Source organism: Mandrillus leucophaeus, unplaced genomic scaffold (genome assembly GCF_000951045.1).
Source record: "Mandrillus leucophaeus isolate KB7577 unplaced genomic scaffold, Mleu.le_1.0 Scaffold777, whole genome shotgun sequence".
In the NCBI taxonomy this organism is placed as follows: Eukaryota; Metazoa; Chordata; class Mammalia; order Primates; family Cercopithecidae; genus Mandrillus; species Mandrillus leucophaeus.
The window spans coordinates 1,166,834-1,185,312 of record NW_012108441.1 but is presented as its reverse complement, the minus strand read 5'-3'; the positions used below and the strand labels follow the sequence as shown (position 1 = coordinate 1,185,312).

The window sequence follows — 18,479 nt, the reverse complement described above, 5'->3', positions numbered from 1 at the left end:
GTGAAGGAGACACAGGACCTCTCTGTGTTACCTTTGCAGCTTCCTGTACATCTCTACATATTTCAAAAGGAAGATGTCTGGCTGGACCCAGAAGAATGAAGGCTATTAAACCAAACTGGCCTATGCATGGGAGGGAGGGCACAGAGCCCCCCAGCATAGTTCAGCCCTGTTACCGGCCATTCACCCACGTGGTTCCAAGCATCGTGGCTGCAGGAGCTGACTCACAGTGGGGCTAACCACCTGAGCATGGTGGCGGGGGGGGCCTCTCTTTAGATCACGAATGTCCAATCTTTTGGCTTCCCTGGGCCACATGGAAAGAAGAATTGTCTTGGGCCACACATAAAATACACTAACACTAACAATAGCTGATGAGCTTAAAAAAAAAACCTCTTAATGTTTTAAGAGAGTTTACAAATTTGTGTTGGGCCACATTCAAAGCCATCGTGGGCCGCGGATTGAACCAGCTTGCTTTAGATGGAGGAGTCATCAGATGCTGGTCGCCGTCTCCTGGACCGCTCGCCAGATTGTCCCATTTCCAGGTATATTAATCACACGCCCAAATGCAGAGGCTGGACCAGAAGTTTGCTGTTTAGCTCAGGTGATGTTGTAAACGAGAACCAAGAAAATGCGTCAAGAACCGTGGGGCTGTCACGAAACACGCTGCTGGGGATGGAACAAAAGAGAGATGATCTCAGATGTGGAAAAGACCACTGCTGACACCCGCGTCCTCCCACCCACACCTTCCGCCTCGGGGGGAGCTGGAGGGGGAAGCGAGTGGGGTCCCTGTGCTTACGGAGGATAAACACATGGAAGGTTGCGCCTCTTATTTAAAGACCAAGGAAGGGCAGGGGCAGTCGATGGTTAGCATTCAGAGAAAGCTGGATTCTTCTCAGTTCAGCGCTGCCTGGCTGTAAGAAACACACGTGGCTGGGTGTGTTGGCTCATTCCTGTAATCCCAGCACTTTGGGAGGCCAAGGTGGGAGAATCACTTGAGCCCAGGATTTTGAGACCAGCCAGGGCAACACACCAAAACCCCATCTCTGCCAAAAACATCTTTGAAAAATGAGCCGGGCATTTTTCAGTGGTGGCGTGCATCTGTCGTCCCAGCTACTAGGGAGGCTGAGGTGGGAGAATCACCTGATCCCAGGAGATTGAGGGTACAATGAGCCAAGACTGTGCCACTGCACTCCAGCTTGGGTGACAAGAGCGAGATCCTGTCTCAAAAAAAAAAAAGAAATTAACTGGGTGTGGTGGCACACATGTATAGTCCCAGCTACTCAAGAGGCTAAGGCAGGAGGACTGCTTGAGCCCAGGAGTTTGAGGCTGCAGTGAGCTGTGATTGTGCCACTGCACTCCAGCCTGAGCAACAGCAAGACTTCATCTCCAAGAAAAAAAACAAAAAACACCTATGAGTTTCTGTATTGGTCGATCAGTAAGGACATGGTGGCCAGAGCCTGGCAGAAGCTAACCGTCTCTTTCCCCTAGAAGCAGTGCTTCATTATTGGCTGATTCAGTGTCTGCAGCTACCTTGGAGAACATCACTTGGCAAATAACAGAATGGACCGTAGTATCTAGGAAAACCAATGAGAGTTCTTAGCTGGGCAGACTTGTAGAGTCTAACCCTGCCTCCTCTCCTGGGGGCATCATGGAGCCCACTCAGTAGCTTAAAGTAATTTCCATGGGCTTGCATGGGAAGCACAGGGTTACGAGAGGTGGTCAGATGTGAACGACTAGCTCTCGAAAAACCCCAAGCTCCCTGCCCCGTAAGACTTTACCCCTTTAAATTAGCATGAACCCTGGGAAGGGAGGGCCCTTCCCTCCATTTCACATGTAATGGAGCACAGTACTTTTCACATCCCTAAGTCATTCCCTTTGATAGCCGGGGTTCCAGACACAGGGCTGGTTGTGGATGTCCTCTCCGCACAAGAAGCCTCATGATGATCCGTAATAAGAGGGTGGGGTTGCTCAGAACCTTCAGGGGAAGGGAAGAGATCACCAGAGAAGCCGCCTCTTCCCGTGCCCTCCCGTCTCAGCATTGCATGGCCTTTTCTGCTGCTCATCAGTTCTCTGGCATGAGGTGGGAAGAAGCCCGGGGAACATGATCTGCTGCTGTGGCCCCCACAGTGGAAAGAGACCAGAGACCTGAGCACAGCGCCCTTGCTGGCCCCTAGGAATGCAGGTGACCCCTGCAGCCCGTGGACGCCTGAGAGAAGTTGGAAGAGATGCTCGCTCCCAGCCGCAGACCCACTCTGCTAGAGGACAGGAGTGAGCAGTTGAAGCCACGCTTCCCCAGAAACAGAAGAGGATGAGAGTGCACGGTGGCCCCCACCGTGGGACCTTCCACACCTCCAGTGCACTCCGTGTCCCGGGCACTGCTGATCCCCTGAGATGCCTCGTCTCGCTCCCCCTTCTCTGGGGCTACTGGCAACATCCACGTGTGTAGCTGAGACTCCAGGAAACCGTCAACCTGCAGCTGCACGTCAGTAAAGAGGCAGAATGAGGAATGAGGTCCAGTTGCTAGGACTTCAGCGCCCTTGCTGTCACCTGTGCTTCCAGTGCCTCTCAGGGCATGGTCCAGCCCTGTGGAGTCAGACACTCTGAGGACAGAACCAGGGCCTGGCTTTTAACAAGTGCCCTGGCCATTTTGGTACGTTGGGAAGTTGTTGGATTCCCAGCTGCCATCCTAGAAAAGAAATCAGAAGGTAGAGAATGAGACCCATAGCTGTAACTAAACGACAAGGGGAGTGTCAGCTCCCCGTTGTTCTGTCTTTGTGACCCTGAGCCACCTGGACTTGGAAAGACCCAAAGTGAGGGAGGGTGTTGGTCACAGGCCCTGAAGCACGCGTCCCATTTCGTCCCCAAAGGGGTTCTTATTGACTCTAATTATCCCATAGTTAAGGGGATGCCTTAATGTGTTATGGGAGAGTATTTTTCATATTGAGGTATCATGAACATAGGACATGAAATCTTTCCTCTCCGATTTTCTCCTCTCTGTCTAAAATCAAATAAGCTCACTGTAGAGATGCCGCTGGAAGCAAGGTACAGAGCAGGCAGGGTGGCCCTCTCACCTGCCCTTCTTAACTGTGCCATGGGAGCGGGAGACTCTGCAGGCCGTGGGGTGCAGGAAGTGTCATGGAGCCTCTCTCCCAGGACATCTTGTCATCCCTGCCAATGTGGCAAGAGAGGGTCTTCAAAGTCTTAGAAAGAGACTGTGTTCACACTTGAGATGTTTTTGTCATGTCACTAAATGGGGCTTCTTGGCTGGGTGCAATGGCTCACACCTATAACCCTAACACTTTGGGAGGCCGAGGCGGGTGGATAGTTTGAAGTCAGGAGTTCAAGGCCATCCTGGGCAATATAGCAAGAATTCGTCTCTACAAAAAAAAAAAAATTAGCCACGCGTGGTGGCGTGCGCTATTCGAGAGGCTGAGGTGGGTGGATCCCTTGAGCCCAGGAATTCTAGGCTGCAGTGAGCCATGATCACACCACTACACTCCAGCCTGGGTGACAGAGCAGGCCCTGTCTCTAGAATAAATAAATAAGTAAACTAAAGAGGCTTCTTGACTGTGCCGTTCATTGTTGTAAATCCATGGAGCTGTGCACACAGTGAATAACTGCAGGTGTCCTCCCTCCCTGCTGCAGCCCCTGCCCTTGATGTGGACTGGCAGAACAACACGACCTTCGCCTCCTGTAGCACAGACATGTGCATCCACGTGTGCAGGCTCGGCTGTGACCGCCCAGTCAAAACCTTCCAGGGACACACAGTAAGTGAGAGCTGTTGTCACTGGTCTCGAGTTCGTGAGAATGTGATGTGGGAGCCGATTATTGTGTGCCTGGAATTAAAAGATACTGCAGCAGCAGAGCAGCTCTTCTGCGCCCCTTGGCTATTTGAGCCAAGGTGGTTGGATTGACCCAGTTTGGGGTCAGCAGTGAGAAGTTCACTCAGAAATGACCTAGATGGTGGATTTGGCAGCAAAGCCTTTAAGGTAGCTATGAGAAACATGTAGAGGACATCAAGGAAACGGTGCTCACAATGAATGAATAGACAGGGCACATCTGCAGTGAATGGAAAAAGATATGTCATTAAAAAACAAATGGAGACTAAGTGTGGTGGCTTATGCCTATAATCCCAGCACTTTGGGAGTCTGAGGCCAGAGGATTGCTTGAGGCCAGGAGTTTGAGGCCAGCCTGGGCAACATAGCAAGACTCTTGTCTCTACAAAAAATTTTTAAAAGTAGCTAGCTGCGTATGGTGACGCACACCTGTAGTCACATCTCAGGAGATGAAGGCTGCAGTGAGTTACAGTAGCACCGCTGCACTCCAGCCTAGGCAACAGAGCAAGACCCTGTTTCTTTAAAACATAAAAAAAAAAAAAAAAGGAATTGAGAACTGAGAAATACAATGTTTGAAATGAAAGTTTTAATAGGTGGGTATATTAGGCAGTTCTCAATTCTCTCATTGCTCTAAAGAAATAGCTGAGACTGGGTAATTTATAAGACAGGAGGTTTAACTGGCTAACAGTTCTTCAGGCTATACAGGAAGCATGGCAGCATCTGCTTCTGGGGAGGCTTCAGGAAGCTTCCAACCATGGCGGTTGGTGAAGCAGGAGCAGGCATCACACATGACCAGAGCAGGGGCAAGAGGTGGGAGGAGTAGCAGATGATCCAGACACCTCACACCAGGCACCACCTCTGCATCGGGGATGACAATTCCACCTGAGATTTGGGTGGGGACACAGATCTAAAGCACATCAGTGGGTATACCAGCAGATGGGAGATTGTGGAAGTAAGGTTAGAAAGCATAGAAATTGGCCAATTTGAAGAACAGATAAAAGATCGAAAAATTGCATAAAGGCTTAATGACTTACGGGACAATATCAGGGACCCTAAACCTATATGTGTGATGGGGAGAGAAGAAAGAATGGAACAGAAAAATCATGTGAGGCACTAACGGCCAAGGTTTCCTAAATTTGGTGGAAAACATCAACATTTAATCCAAGAAGCTCAGCAAATTTCAAGCAGAACAAATATAAACAGAACCACACCTGTCCACCTAGGCATATGGTCATCAAACACCAGAATCAATGACAGAGAAAATCCTAAAGGCAAGCAGAGGCTGACAAAAAAAAACCCATGATATACCAGGGAACGACAGTGTGAACAACAGCTGACTTAGCAAATTCCTTAGTGTGGCCTCTGAGGGCTTCCCGGTCTTTCACCAAATCTCTCTCAGATTAGCCAATTTCTGTGGTCTCTAACCTTCTGCAATCTCCAATCTGCTGGTAGACCCATTCACTAGCCTCGACCTCCAACCTTGGCAGGAGGAGAAAGCCTCCCTTTCCTGGGCCCTTGGGCTAGTGTCCAAAAATGCCCTGTACCTCTGTCCTCCCAACGACACATACAGCCAAGCACCTTGCCCCACGCTGAGCCTTGCCTGGAACCACAGCAGCTCTTGGTCTGAAACAGAATCCTCCCCACTCTCCAGGCCCGTTCATGTATCCTCTGCACGCCCTGGGGAGGATTCATGGCACCCCTTGAGCTCCCATTGACCACGTGAATGCCACAGCCCTGGCAGTAGCTGCTGGCCTGCATGTCTGCCTCTCCCAGAAAATGCAGAGTGCGTCAACGCTGGGACCATGGCATCTTGCATTTCTCTCACTAGCACCCAGAATATCTCCGCGGTGGCGGGGGGTTCCCTGTTAAAGCAGGGGAGGATGATCACAGGCCCTGGAGATTTGCCATCGTGCCACTAACTTAACTAATGTAAATTCCCTTGTCCTCATTCCCCTAGTGTCTACCTCTCCCTGCCCCTGGCCCAGGGGTCCCTGTCCCAAAGGAAGGTGCTTTTAGAGCACAGGCACCTATCGTCCTGTTAACATCTGCTTGGCTCCAAACTGACTCTCTTGTCCCAGTCTAAACTTATTTCTCTTCTAACCCTGGACTATCTGCAAATTTTTAACAGCTGCACACACTATCTGTGGTTCCCAGGTGTCCTGCCCAGAACCTTGCCACCAGCACAGGCCTTGGCCCTTTAAGTGGGTCTTAATGCAGCTGATGGCCCTGAACAAAGCTCTAGCTCAGTGGGGTTGAGTGGAGACCCATGGGCCAGCTCTGGAGGTGGCCCAGGAACTTGGGCTTGCATTGCAGAGCGAGGGATCCGCTCCCAGGAAGTTATTTGTTCCTTTGCGTTGGTTTGGCTAGGGACGGCCCATGGTGAGCGGCTCCACATTCCTGGGCCCGTAGGTTTTCCTCTGAATGGCTGCAGTCAGAGCCACCCTTGCTGGCCTTGGCACACACATTTCACACTCACAGACACCTATGCGTGTGTGTACTCACACCCCTCAGCCCCCTCTCCAGCATGAGTGTGAAATTAGTTAATTGTTAGGCCGGGACAGCAGGTGTCACATAGTGGGACTGTACTGGATATATGGGGCCCGAGGGAGCCCCAAGCTGGTACGCCATGTCCCCTCATTTCTCCTGGGCAGGCTGTTCCCCAGCTGAGCCTTTGCCACAGGTGGTTCTTTTATACATGCCTGTCTCGGGAGTGTCCCTGCCTCCCTTGGCTCCCGGGTACATTCATTCACCTTTATTCTGCAGGGTTTAGTCTCGTGGTCCCCAGGTGTCCTAAGTCTGCGCTTTTTGCCACCTAGCTGTGCCGATCATGAACCCCAAGCCAGGATTTTGCCTGTGCCGTGTGCGTTTGTGCCACTCAGCACTTGCCTCTCACTGTCCTTGCACATGTGTGTCCGCCTGTGTGTGCATTTGGGTCGCCCATCTTCCCCGCTTGAACTCCACAATAGCTGAAGGTTCACTTCTCGTATTTACCCCTCCCTCCATCTCCACTCGCCTGCAGGAGAGAAATATCTTCTAATGGGTGTGGTCACGGGGAGGAACTGTTGCACTAAAAGTACGTAAGAGGCCTGGCGTGGTGGCTCACACCTGTAATCCCAGCACTTTGGGAGGTCGAGGTGGGAGGATCGCTTGAGCCCAAGAGTTCAAGACCAGCTTGGGCAACCCTGTCTCTATAAAAATACAATAAATACATACGTACATACATAAATGGCATGGTGGTGCCTGCTTGTAGTCCCAGCTACTTCGGGGGCTGAGGCAGGAGGATTGCTTGAGCTCAAGAGGTTCATGCTGCAAGGACCTGTGATCCTGCCACTGCACTCCAGCCTGGGAGACAGAGTGATACCCTGTCTGAAAAAGAAAAGTGCATAGGAAAGTGATTTTCAAAGGCCAATTTAAAAAGTAACTGGTTTTACTGGTTTTATTTGCTGCGTTTTATGGTACGTGAATTCTTCACTTGCCTGCCTTCCTATCAGGGAAGGTTTTTTTCTTAAGGAAATATGGATGAGGGTGGCTGGTGATGTGTGGTATAGGGCTGTGGTTTTATATAAATGAAAAGGCAAAGTGAGAAAAAGAGGAAACTAGATGGCTGGTTGGGCTGTGCTCTTTGATGTCAGGGTGAAGCCGAAGACCTTCTGCAGTGACGGTGACGCACTGCTGCCCCCTGCTGGAAGGCGGCCTCATCTGCTCACAGGCCCTGATGTCTTTTTCAGACTCTCTGCTCTCTTTCAGAACGAGGTCAACGCCATCAAATGGGATCCTTCTGGAATGTTGCTGGCCTCCTGCTCAGATGACATGACATTGAAGGTAGAGTCGGCATGGCAGGGGGTGGGCTGTTTAATCCCAGACAACTCCGGGCACTTGACGCCGGTCTCACGGTCACTCTTCCATGAGGGTTATTTATTACTGACCACCCTCCCTTCCTCTGTCATCCAGTGAACTTTGATTTCTCAGTCGTGGTTCCACTGAGAATCCCAGCCTCCCCACAGCCTTTCTCGCCACTGTGCACCCCCCAGCCTGCCATGGGTCCCATGTGCGCCCCCGGGAGGAATGATTCCACATCGTTCCTGGATGCAGGGAAGGCTTTTGCTCATGTTGTGGCTGCTGTATTCTGTAGATCTGGAGCATGAAACAGGAGGTGTGCATCCACGATCTTCAGGCTCACAATAAAGAGATCTACACCATCAAGTGGAGCCCCACCGGGCCCGCCACCAGCAACCCAAACTCCAACATCCTGTTGGCAAGGTAAGGGCAGGCAGCACAGCCAGCACAGCTCTGTGCTACGCAAAGACAACGGGAAATTTTGCTAAAGCGTTTCCATGCCCATGTGTTGAAGCCCTTCAGAGGAAGCGAAGTAGTAGCTCACTTTGAAGGGGCCAGGATAGAATTATCGAGTAACACCTGCCTTTGAGGTAAGGATGGTTTTGAGTCAGGCAACAGTGGCTTATGCCTATAGTCTCAGCACTCTGGGAGGCCAAGGCAGGAGGATAGCTTGAGCCCAAGAGTTCCAGATCAGCCTGGGCAACATGGTGAAACCCCATCTCTACAAAAAATTAGGCAGGTGTGGTGGCGTGTGCCACCCAGCTACTCAGGAGGCTGAGGAAGGAAGATGACTTTGAGCCCAGGAGATTGAGGCTGCAGTGCGCAGTGATCACACCACTGCACTCCAGCCTGGGTGACAGAGCAAGACCATGTCTCTAAACAAAAAAAGAAGAAGAAGAGAAAAACCCACCCAACATGAAACATGACTGCAGAGCCACAGTTGAGGGGCAGCAAGCCAGGCAGCACCAACTCTTGTTGACAGTGCTCGAATTAAGGTCATCTCTTAGAGAGGACAGGATAGAATTCCTGCATCCACTGAGAGATGAAACCAAAAAAGCAACACATAGGCCATAATTCTCATATTTCAAGTAATTGTCATAAAACCCACTTAAATAACTGTAATGTAGTACTACACACGCGAGTCATTTTGTGGTGACTCAGAAGGTGCTTTTGCGTCATGTGGTACTATTAGGAACATAAATTACCCTTTTAGTCAGCAAGTATAAAAGGGGCATGCCGGTACCTAGTGGGTCCCTGCTGAAAGAAAGCCAAATAATAACTTTGTGATAGATATTACTGTTTTAAATTTGAAAATAACTAAAATTTGCAGCTTTCAATCATGTGATTACATATGTGGGTGTGATTATATTTTAATTCTTGTTTGATTAAATCTTTTTTTTTCTTTTTAGAGACAGGGTCTCCCTATGTTACCCAGGCTGGTCTTGAACTCCTGGCTTCAAGTGATCCTCCCACCTCGGCTTCCCAAAGCACTAGGATTACAGGCATGGTCTACTGTACCTGGCCTAAAAAGTTTTTTAAATGTTTATTCACTTAATTTGCTGTTTTTCCAAATATGGCTATCTGTATTAATTTAGTTAGTAATAACAGATGTCATGTTTTAAATTGTAGGGGCATTTTAGGAAACTTGGTAAATATTCTACAAAAATATTTACCATTTATGTCTATAGAAAACATAGAAACAGGGCTGGGTGCAGTGGCATACACCTGTAATCCCAACAGTTTGGTAGGGTGAGGCAGGAGGACCTCTTGAGCCCAGAGGTTCAAGACCAGCCAGGGCAACATAGTGAAACCCCGTCTCTATAAAAAATAAAAAAATAAAAATTAGTTGGGCGTGGACCTATGGTTGCATCTTCTCTGCTGAGGCTGAGGTGGGAGGATCACTTGAGCCCAGGAATTCGAGGCTGGAGTGAGTCATGATCGTGCCACTGCACTCCAGCCTGGGCAACACAGTAAGACCCCATTTCAAAAAAATAAAAGGCGGAAACAAATGTAGATATCAAATTGTTTCCCTAATACGACCATTAAAGCTTTTTTCTGTTTAATGACTATGGCTGTGTTTTTAATACTTGGAAGTTATATTTTAGAAGACAAAAAGCTCCTCAGTTGATTGTCTTTTGAAACATAAAAGCTGGGAAAAACAGCTCCCGGAGATGTGATACATGTTATGGAGAACTGTTTGAAACCACCATGTGTACGTGATTTTGCTTTCTCTCCTGCCTTGCTAGTGCTTCGTTTGATTCTACGGTGCGACTGTGGAACATAGAGCGAGGCGTCTGCATCCACACGCTCACGAAGCATCAGGAGCCCGTCTACAGCGTAGCTTTCAGCCCTGATGGGAAGTACTTGGCCAGCGGATCCTTTGACAAATGCGTCCATATCTGGAATACTCAGGTAAGCTCCTGACCCCTATGCCAAATCCTTTCAGTAAGGGATGCCCAAATAGCCACAATTCCAGTGCCTTGCTTCAGAGCAGTGCCTCGGAGGGAGTTGAGCAAGCCCAGGCTCCCCGGGCAGACCCAGTGGATGCTGTCCACCGTGCACCCCACGTGGGTTGTGAGCTCTTCCCCCACCAGACACCTCCAGCAGCTCCCCTCCCTGAGGCAGGGCGTCATGTCTGCCGTAATCAGGGCTCTTGGCCATTTGATTCCAAACCCTCACCTTGGCACATGTTCTTCCTCGAAGGAGCCACTGTCTTCTGTTCACTTTCTGAGTCCATGGCATGAAACCTTCCACCTGCCTCTTCCTCTTCTTAGCAGTTATCACTGAAATGCTGCTCTCTAGATATTGAGGCTGGAGGGTGGGAGTGGGGGACCAGCTAATGGGGTCGAGGCCAGCTCCACCTCCTGTGCCCGCACCAGCTCCTGCAGCTCCCCCACGGAGCAGACCAGGGAGTGGGAATGAATGTGCGCTTGCTGTTGTCATGGCATTTCTATTTTTCTTTTCTGTTTTGTTTTCTTGTTGTTGTTGTTTGTTTTGTTTTGTTTTGAAACGGAGTCTCACTCTGTTAACCAGGCTGGAGTGCAGTAGCGCGATCTTGGCTCACTGCAACTTCTGCCTCCCAGATTCAAGCGATTCTTCTGCCTCAGCCTCCCGAGTAGCTGGAATTACAGGCACCCGCCATCATATCTGGCTAAATTTTGTATTTTTAGTAGAGACAGGGTTTCACATGTTGGCCAGGATGGTCTTGAACTCCTGGCCTCAGGTGATCCGCCCACCTTGGCCTCCCAAAGCGCTAGGATTACGGGTGTGAGCCACTGCGCTCAACCTCGATTTTTCAAATCAAAGTAGGTTCTGTTTAAGGACATAAGGTATGTCAATATTGGGTTGTCCTTTTAGCAGAGATTGAAAGGACATAGGATTTAAATAAAGGTGGCTGCTGTGGGTATCTTGGGTCACACCTGAGGATAGAAGAATTCAAGCTGTAAAGTGTAGAAATGGATGGGAAGTAGCACTGCATAGCGTAAAAGATTATAGAGGGCCATCAGCACTTGATTCTATTCTAAGGGAAGACAGACAGGTGATGATACGCTAGGAGCTGTTGAAAACAATGAAGGGGTCCCTTTCGCCTCAGGAGGGAGGAATCACACAGCCTGCCCCCGTCCCCTTTCATCTGCACTGCCTTCTTGGTTCCTTTTGGCTTGGTTGACATTCAGGTGGATTTACATCGTCAAGTTCATTCCCCCTGTGGACTCATGGGTGATGAGCCCTGTTCACTGGCAAGTGGTCCACTGAGATCACAGGCTTCCCAGGGACCTCATGTGAACCACATCCTCTCAGGGAAGGAAAGGAAATGGTGGAGCCTGCGTAGAGCCAACCCGATGCCAAGCCCAGCCCCACAGCCCTAGATAGCCCTCCGGGAAGCGCACATCTCAGGACTAGTGTGCAAGAGTCTGTGTTCATGAAATCCTTGCTAGAAATAGTAATGGATGGATTTGTAAAAGCAACACATCAATTATCCAAAAAAAAATGACATGATCAGTTAGGTACAGCCTGTTATCAAGAACTCACTGAATTGTTTCAACCCTTTTTTATAAATCAAAGAAATCCTTAGGATTTTTCTTTTTTTTTGGATCGGAGTTTCACTCTTGTCACCCAGGCTTTAGTACAGTGGCGCCATCTTGGCTCACTGCAACCTCCGCCTCCCAGGTTTGAGCAATTCTCCTGCCTCAGCCTCCCAAGTAGCTGGGATTACAGGTGCACACTAGCACACCCGGCTAACTTTTGTATTTTTAGTACAAACGGGGTCTCACCATGTTGGTGTTGAACTCCTGACCCCAGGTGATCCACCCACCTCGGCCTCCTAAAGTGCTGGGATTACAGGCATGAGCCACCGTGCCCAGCCAAGAAATCCTTAGGATTTTTCTTAAGAGAAATCTTAAAGCCCACTTTAATCTTTCTCCAACTCTAAAAATACTTATCTATAATACTGCTGACATACACCTTTCTCAGTTGATGGAACACCACCCTTTAAGGAGCCCAGTTGAGCAGAGGATTTGCAACAGCCCTCCTGGTCTCAGTCCTCAGATTTCTCCTGCCTGTCACCATTAGTGAATCATGAGTGAAGGCTTATTCGACTCTTTCTCTCTTTTTTATTTTTTAAAATTAATTTTTGTAGAGACGAAGTCTATGTTGCCCAGGCTGGTCTTGAACTCTTGGGCTGAATCAGTCCTCCTGCCTCGGCCTCCCAAAGTGCTGGGATTACAGGGTCAGCTACCTTGCCTGGCCTTATTCCACTCTTTCAAAGGCCTCTACTTCCCCCACCTCTTAGATTTGTCAAGTTAATGCTGTTTTAAACCAGAAACCAATGGTCTGTGGTGTTTTCCATTACATGTATATTATGCATTTGTTCTTTCAAATGTCCCCAAATAGGTACATTTTAACATCTTGGCGTATTAATACATGTAATCGTGAATTACAGTCAATTTCATTGCTACTGGGGTGGGGGTATTCATTACGTTGTATTCATTGAGGTCCTCCAAGGAACAGACACCAAAACAGGATTAGATGGGCAAGAGATTTATTGAGGAGCTGTGATGGAAACAGGGAGGGAGGTAGGGGGAAGGGAGAATTCAGACCATAAGGCCAGTCTGACCCTGGGAAGGAGACGGGAGGGGTAGGAAGAGTCAGGGATGGCCCTACAGGTCAGTAGAAAGTTTTGGCCATGCTGATGGAGAGTCCATGAGCCACTTACCCACCAGATGAGTCTGAGTCTCAGCAGATGACTGCCATGGTCTCCTGCCTCCGTCAGTCCTCAGCTGGGCGCAACCTCAAAATCCACGCACATGTGGTGGCAGATTCCACAGGCATAAGTAATCAGGTTTACTCCCTGTGGTGGGAAGTCCTAGAGATACATCTCCACAGCCCCCCCAGAGTCCTTACTGAAAACCCTTAGATTTTACCGTGCTTGAAAATGTTCATGACCAAACACCAGGGCAGGAGGAGCACACGTTCTACAACTGCCTCTGTCGCAGGCGCCCCTTGCATCATTGTAAGTGACAGCTGCTTTGCTTTGCAGAGTGGAAATCTCGTCCACAGCTACCGAGGCACTGGCGGCATCTTCGAAGTGTGCTGGAACGCCCGAGGAGACAAAGTGGGCGCCAGCGCATCCGACGGCTCTGTAAGCAACACCTCTGGTTGGCTGGAGAGTGGGGTGTTGGGGGCGGCTGATGCCGAAGTGAGCTTCGAGGGCATGTGCAGCATTCGTGTCCTGAAGGGCCTAGCCCAGTGCCAGAGGAAGCTTCTGGGCTGGATCCCATCTGAGTTGGTACCACATCTGGGAATGGCCTTCTCCTTGTCCCTTCCAGAATGTCCTTCTAGTCAACATTTTCTCAGTCAAATTGTTGGGTCTCAACCAGGGTGATTCTGCACCTCTGAGGACATTAGACAATATCTGGAGCCATTTGAGGTTGTCACTACAGTCATGTGTCGCTTAATGATGGGAACATTTTGGGAAATGTGTCATTAGGCACTTTTATCTTGGTCTGAACATCACAGAGTGACTGACACAAACCTAGATGACAATACCTGTCACACACCTAGGCTGTATGGTAGAGCCTATTGCTCCCAGGCTACAAACCTGGACGGCAGGTGGCCATACCGAATACCGTAGGCAACTAGAACACAATGGTAAGCATTTGTGCGTCTAGATCTATCTAAACATAGAAAAGGTTCGGCAGGAATAAGAGTTACAGTCTTACAGGACCACTGCTTTCTGTGCGGTGCATTGTTGCTGGAAACGTCATTATGTGGCACATGACTGTGCTTAGATGGGGATGCCACTGGCATCTCGTGGGTGGAGCTTAGCAATGCTGCTAAACCTCCTACCGTGCATAGGGTGGCCACAATTGTCACCCATGCTGCGGCTGACGAGCCCGGGCCTCTGGTGGCCATCCTGCAGGTCTCCTGGGCTCTCCTCTCCTCCCATGGGGCATCTGGATTTCTTATTTTCCCCTGGACTTGAGGTTGCCCTGACCTCTGGGGCAAGCGGCATTCTGCCTGACTGGCCAAGTGTCAGTGTAGTCCCCAAATGTTGTCAGAGGCCGTATACTTGGGCTCGTGTTGTCATCTGCCCCACGATGGTCTCTGCCACTCTGTTAATTCCTGTCATTACCCTTAACCTGGCCTTTCTGCTCTGTGCTGTTTGCTTCAGTTTGCTCGGTCCAATGTCCAGATGCCAGTCTGCTATGAGAGCTTCTCTGACCCTTCATGACGATGTTCCAATAAACTTTACTGAGAAACATCGGTGGAGGGCTAGATTGGGCGTGGGGACCGTAGCTCGCCGACTTCTCACTCTAAAGGCGTCTTTGTTTTGTCTCTCGAGATGACAGGTGCTATGTGTTTCCTTCCAGGTTTGCGTGTTGGATCTGCGGAAGTAATCACAAAATACTATCGAAAAAAGAAAAGAATTCTGATGACCAGCCATGAATGTGTAGGGTTGCAGCTCTGTTCTCCAAAACTGTACGAACTTGACTTGCGTTAGAGTATACTCTGAAAGCAACTCGTCTCTGGCCGCAGGAGTCTATGTGTTTTCGTAATCTTCATCAAGAAGTTTTTTAAAGGCAAGCAAAAACAGAAGCAAATCATATCACACGGGGATAGAATGGTTTCCACTGAGGATATTCAGCCTGGGAAGCAGAAAGTCACCAGCTCGAGGCGTGTGGATTGGTTTCCACCCGGAACAGGCTCTGTGATGACTGAATGGAAAGAAATGTAAAAAGCTGTGCCAAAAAAAAAAAGCAAAATGCTGTGATAAACCAAACAGGGAAGGGGGAAAACCTCCTCCTTGAGATTTTTTTTTGTTTTCCCTAACGATTTGGACACTACAGTTGCTCTCACAAAGGATGTTCAAAGACCAGTTTGTACCGATGACGTGTAACTTTGTAATCCCAACACTTTCTATTTTCTAGAATCTTCTTTGTTCATTGGGTGGTTTTTCTATCGGCTGGAATTCTATCTTCTGGGGGCCTTCCGTCTGAGATGAAAGCTGTCTTGGGCTTGTTGTCTGTTCCCTGTGTTGCCTCTCCCCCTACCCCTGCCTTTCCACTCTGTCTGGTCAGCTCTGCTTTTTCAGTGCAGCCTCAAGAGACGCAGCCCAGTTCACATGAAGACACAGTCTCCCATGGACAGCTTTCCCCCTTCCGCCTTCTCCCACCCTCTCCTCCCCTCACGCTCGCTTTCTCACTGGCGTGCTCGCTCTCTCTCCCCGCCTCCCTCCCTCTGTACCTTTCTCATAGTTGCTTCAGATCTTAGGTCTCAAGGGCACTTTGGCGCGTAGTAAGTGCTTTATGTAAGAAGGCAGGGCAGGGGGCTTTTTACAGGAGGAAAAAAATGACTTAGAAAGAGCCTGGAGTATTTTTGGAAAAAAAAAATATTTTTATGTTAAAACAGTTTTAAAATCTTAAAATGGCCATCAGACATAGAGAGCTTTGTGTGACTCATGTTTTCAAAAGAACTGAAGAAGCCACAGGCAGGGCCTGAGGGAGCCCCTGGCTTTCCCCTCAGCCTCAGGAAAGGTGGTCAGGAGGACTCTGGCTGGACAACGGTCAGCCTTAGGGGTCAGCAGCGAGATTGCACTGCAGCCAGTGAGGGAGGTCCCAGCCATGCCGCGTGGAAGAAGAACCTTGCATCTTTTGGTGTGTACGCACCTTGGCAGCCAGCAGGAAAGCCGTGAAGAGCCGTGCACCCTCTGGCCTCGAGGGAGCATTGGCAGAACCATAAGGTACTGCAGAAGCCGTCACAGCTCGGCTGGATTAGGCGTGTTGGCTGCGTCTTTCCCACAGCCGTATAACGACCGATGGTCAGTTCTCGAAGAGCAGGCTTGGCAAGTCCTTGCAGAGCTGACATAGAGGCCCCCGCATGTCACTTCGTCTAACGCTGACAGAAACGAATGCAGAAGGAAGATTTTCAGTTCCGAACATGAATTATAGAGGTAGAACGTCGCTAATAATTTCTGCCATCTTAATAATTTCTTTCTCTCTCAGAAGACTAGGAGAAAGATCTTTTTTAAATAATCAATCTTTTTGCTGTTTTTGAAAAATTCAGGCTTTGTGTTCCTAGAAGAGCTTCATTTCAGTGAATCTGGTGACCTTCATCTGCTTGCTGTCATAACCCGACACTGACTTATTTTTGTCATTAGCAAGGGGGAAAAGGCCGAAGGACAAGGGCCTCTTTTCCCATTGGTTTTCCTGTGGGCAGAAGGGCTGAGGAAGCTGGCCCGGCCCGTGGGGGCTGCTGTGTCGCCAGCAGTGGGTAGGGGGCAGTCTGGTGTGTGTGCCAGCAGCGAGGCGGTGTTACTGTGAAGGTGGCGTCCATCTGCAGAGCCAAAACCCAGCCGTCAGGGAAGGGCCAGGGCTTCCTGTGGAACTTGGAATGTGCCAGGACCACCTGCAAAAGCCAGGGTGCGTCCATCATTCTCAGATCATTGATTGGCCTCCACTTGGGTATGTGAATTATTCATGCCCCAGAAGACCAAAAAGTGCCCTGGTTCTGAGATGAGTGTCTTATTCGGGCTGTTTCTGAAACGCTTAGCAAAGAAGGTCACAGCGATGTGGAGTCGCCGCCCCCATCTTTGAAGATAGCCGGTGTCCCCGGATGAGGTGATTTCCCATCCCAAGGACTCCGTGAAGTTTAGGGTACAGTTTGTTGGGGTCCAGAAGACGCCACTACCCCACCCAAATAAAAACGCACTCATCTTTGCAGAGCATCTGCTGTCAAAGGCCAGCCTGTCGTTAGACATGGCTTGTGCTTGACAAACCAGAAACAACTGTGGGATGGTGACGGTGGGATGTGTCGCAAGCGATTCACTAGACAATCTTCACATGAATGTCGGTAGCCAGGGTCTCTCCCAAGGGATGGGTTTAGTCTTGATGAATGTAAACCACATCAGAATTGTGAGGTAGAAACCTGGGCTGGGAGGCCTCGGACCCCAGGCTCCATCCCTGGCTTCCCCAGCCTGCAGCTGCAAGCAAAAGCGAGCATGAGATGCAGCTAGCAGTCACATCCATCCCCGTTCTCAGCAGGATGACACCATGGACAGCTGTTTCCGGAGCCTCCAGCATTTGCACACCACTACTTAGCCTCTCTGCTGCTGGAATGTTGGTAGAGTCATCCCTGTAATCAAGAAATGGCCTGTGGAATGTTATTGTTCAGTGTTGTTTACAGCTCTTAAAACATGGTGAGGAATGCCTAAGTCTTAGTGACCAAACTTGACCTTGAAAGCAGACATAGCATGACAGACCTTCCTGGAGTCTTTGGTTGGGTTCAAAGTGACCGAGAGTCAGGTCCAGCACACACCTGGGAAAGGGATGCTGCCCCAAGGGGGACCAAAAGGGCCGGACGTTACAGGGTGAAACCCTCTGACCCCTCGCGACACCGTAGGACTTGACTTTTGTTTAGTCTTTCTAAGAAATAGATCATAGAGCCAAGTGAAGTGCACTTTGTCCAGTGTAAGGGTCTGCTTTGTTCTTGTTGCTTTTCTCTTTTTTAACCTTTTGTTCCGCCATTTAAAAAAAAAAAAAAAAAAAAAAAAAAAAAAAAGCTTATGTTTCTTGTCAAATGCAGAAATGTTCCTTCCGCCACTCACTGAAGTTTTGCATTCTGGCTTGTGCAGTTTTTATTGTCTGTGTCAGACGTACAGCCAGATGTGTTCTCTATCGGCAATTTTCCTATTCTGTTCAGATGACATCGACCACCGTTTCATTCCCCCCGCCGCCTGTACTCACCCTCACGCTCTTTGAAGAAAAAAAAAAAAAATCACCTTGCGTGTTGTAGCTCATTTGTTTCAAGAGAGAATCAACAGATCATATTCAGTGTCTTGAATAAATTGCTCTATTTTGATATTAGAGAACTTGGTGGATGTGCTTTCTTCCTCTCGCCGTGGAACTCTCGGGCCCACGTTGACTGAATGACTGAAGAGCTCTGTATTTTCTCCAGAAGGAAGTACCTTGAGTGCCTCTGTTTAGGATTGCTGTGTGCGATAGGGAGCTGGGGTAAGAATGCAGTGACATGGCGGTCACAGCAGCCACCTGCTATTCTGAAGGGTGGTTCTGTCCAGGGAGCGTGCTTTGTAGTGTGTTTCCTTTCAGGCTGGCTGTTGGAAAAAGTCAAAGCAAATGAATATTCTCTCATCAGCGGACTGATTGACCGGGAGTTTGAGTTGCCGAATTAGCCCTGAGTAGTTTGCAGAACCTATCAGGATGGGGCGACTTTGGCCATGGACATCTGCATGGTGCAAACCAACATGTGGCAAACATTGATCGACATTTGCTCTGTGCATGTCTTCATTTATGC

At 49.3% G+C, this 18,479-nt stretch overlaps 1 protein-coding gene across 3 annotated transcripts in view; it reads left to right on the top strand.

The window, feature by feature from the left end:
• Nucleotides 1–18,036, top strand: part of TBL1X (transducin (beta)-like 1X-linked) — a 263,162-nt gene extending 245,126 nt beyond the window's left edge. For all 3 annotated transcript variants that reach the window (XM_011966838.1, XM_011966837.1, XM_011966839.1), the window contains 6 exons: nucleotides 3,643–3,764; nucleotides 7,581–7,655; nucleotides 7,966–8,093; nucleotides 9,917–10,082; nucleotides 13,207–13,308; nucleotides 14,540–18,036. In XM_011966838.1, coding sequence (XP_011822228.1) covers nucleotides 3,643–3,764; nucleotides 7,581–7,655; nucleotides 7,966–8,093; nucleotides 9,917–10,082; nucleotides 13,207–13,308; nucleotides 14,540–14,566 — 620 coding nt within the window. In that variant the 3' untranslated portion in view covers nucleotides 14,567–18,036. The remainder of the gene's footprint in view (nucleotides 1–3,642; nucleotides 3,765–7,580; nucleotides 7,656–7,965; nucleotides 8,094–9,916; nucleotides 10,083–13,206; nucleotides 13,309–14,539) is intronic.
• Nucleotides 18,037–18,479: the final 443 nt, after the last annotated feature.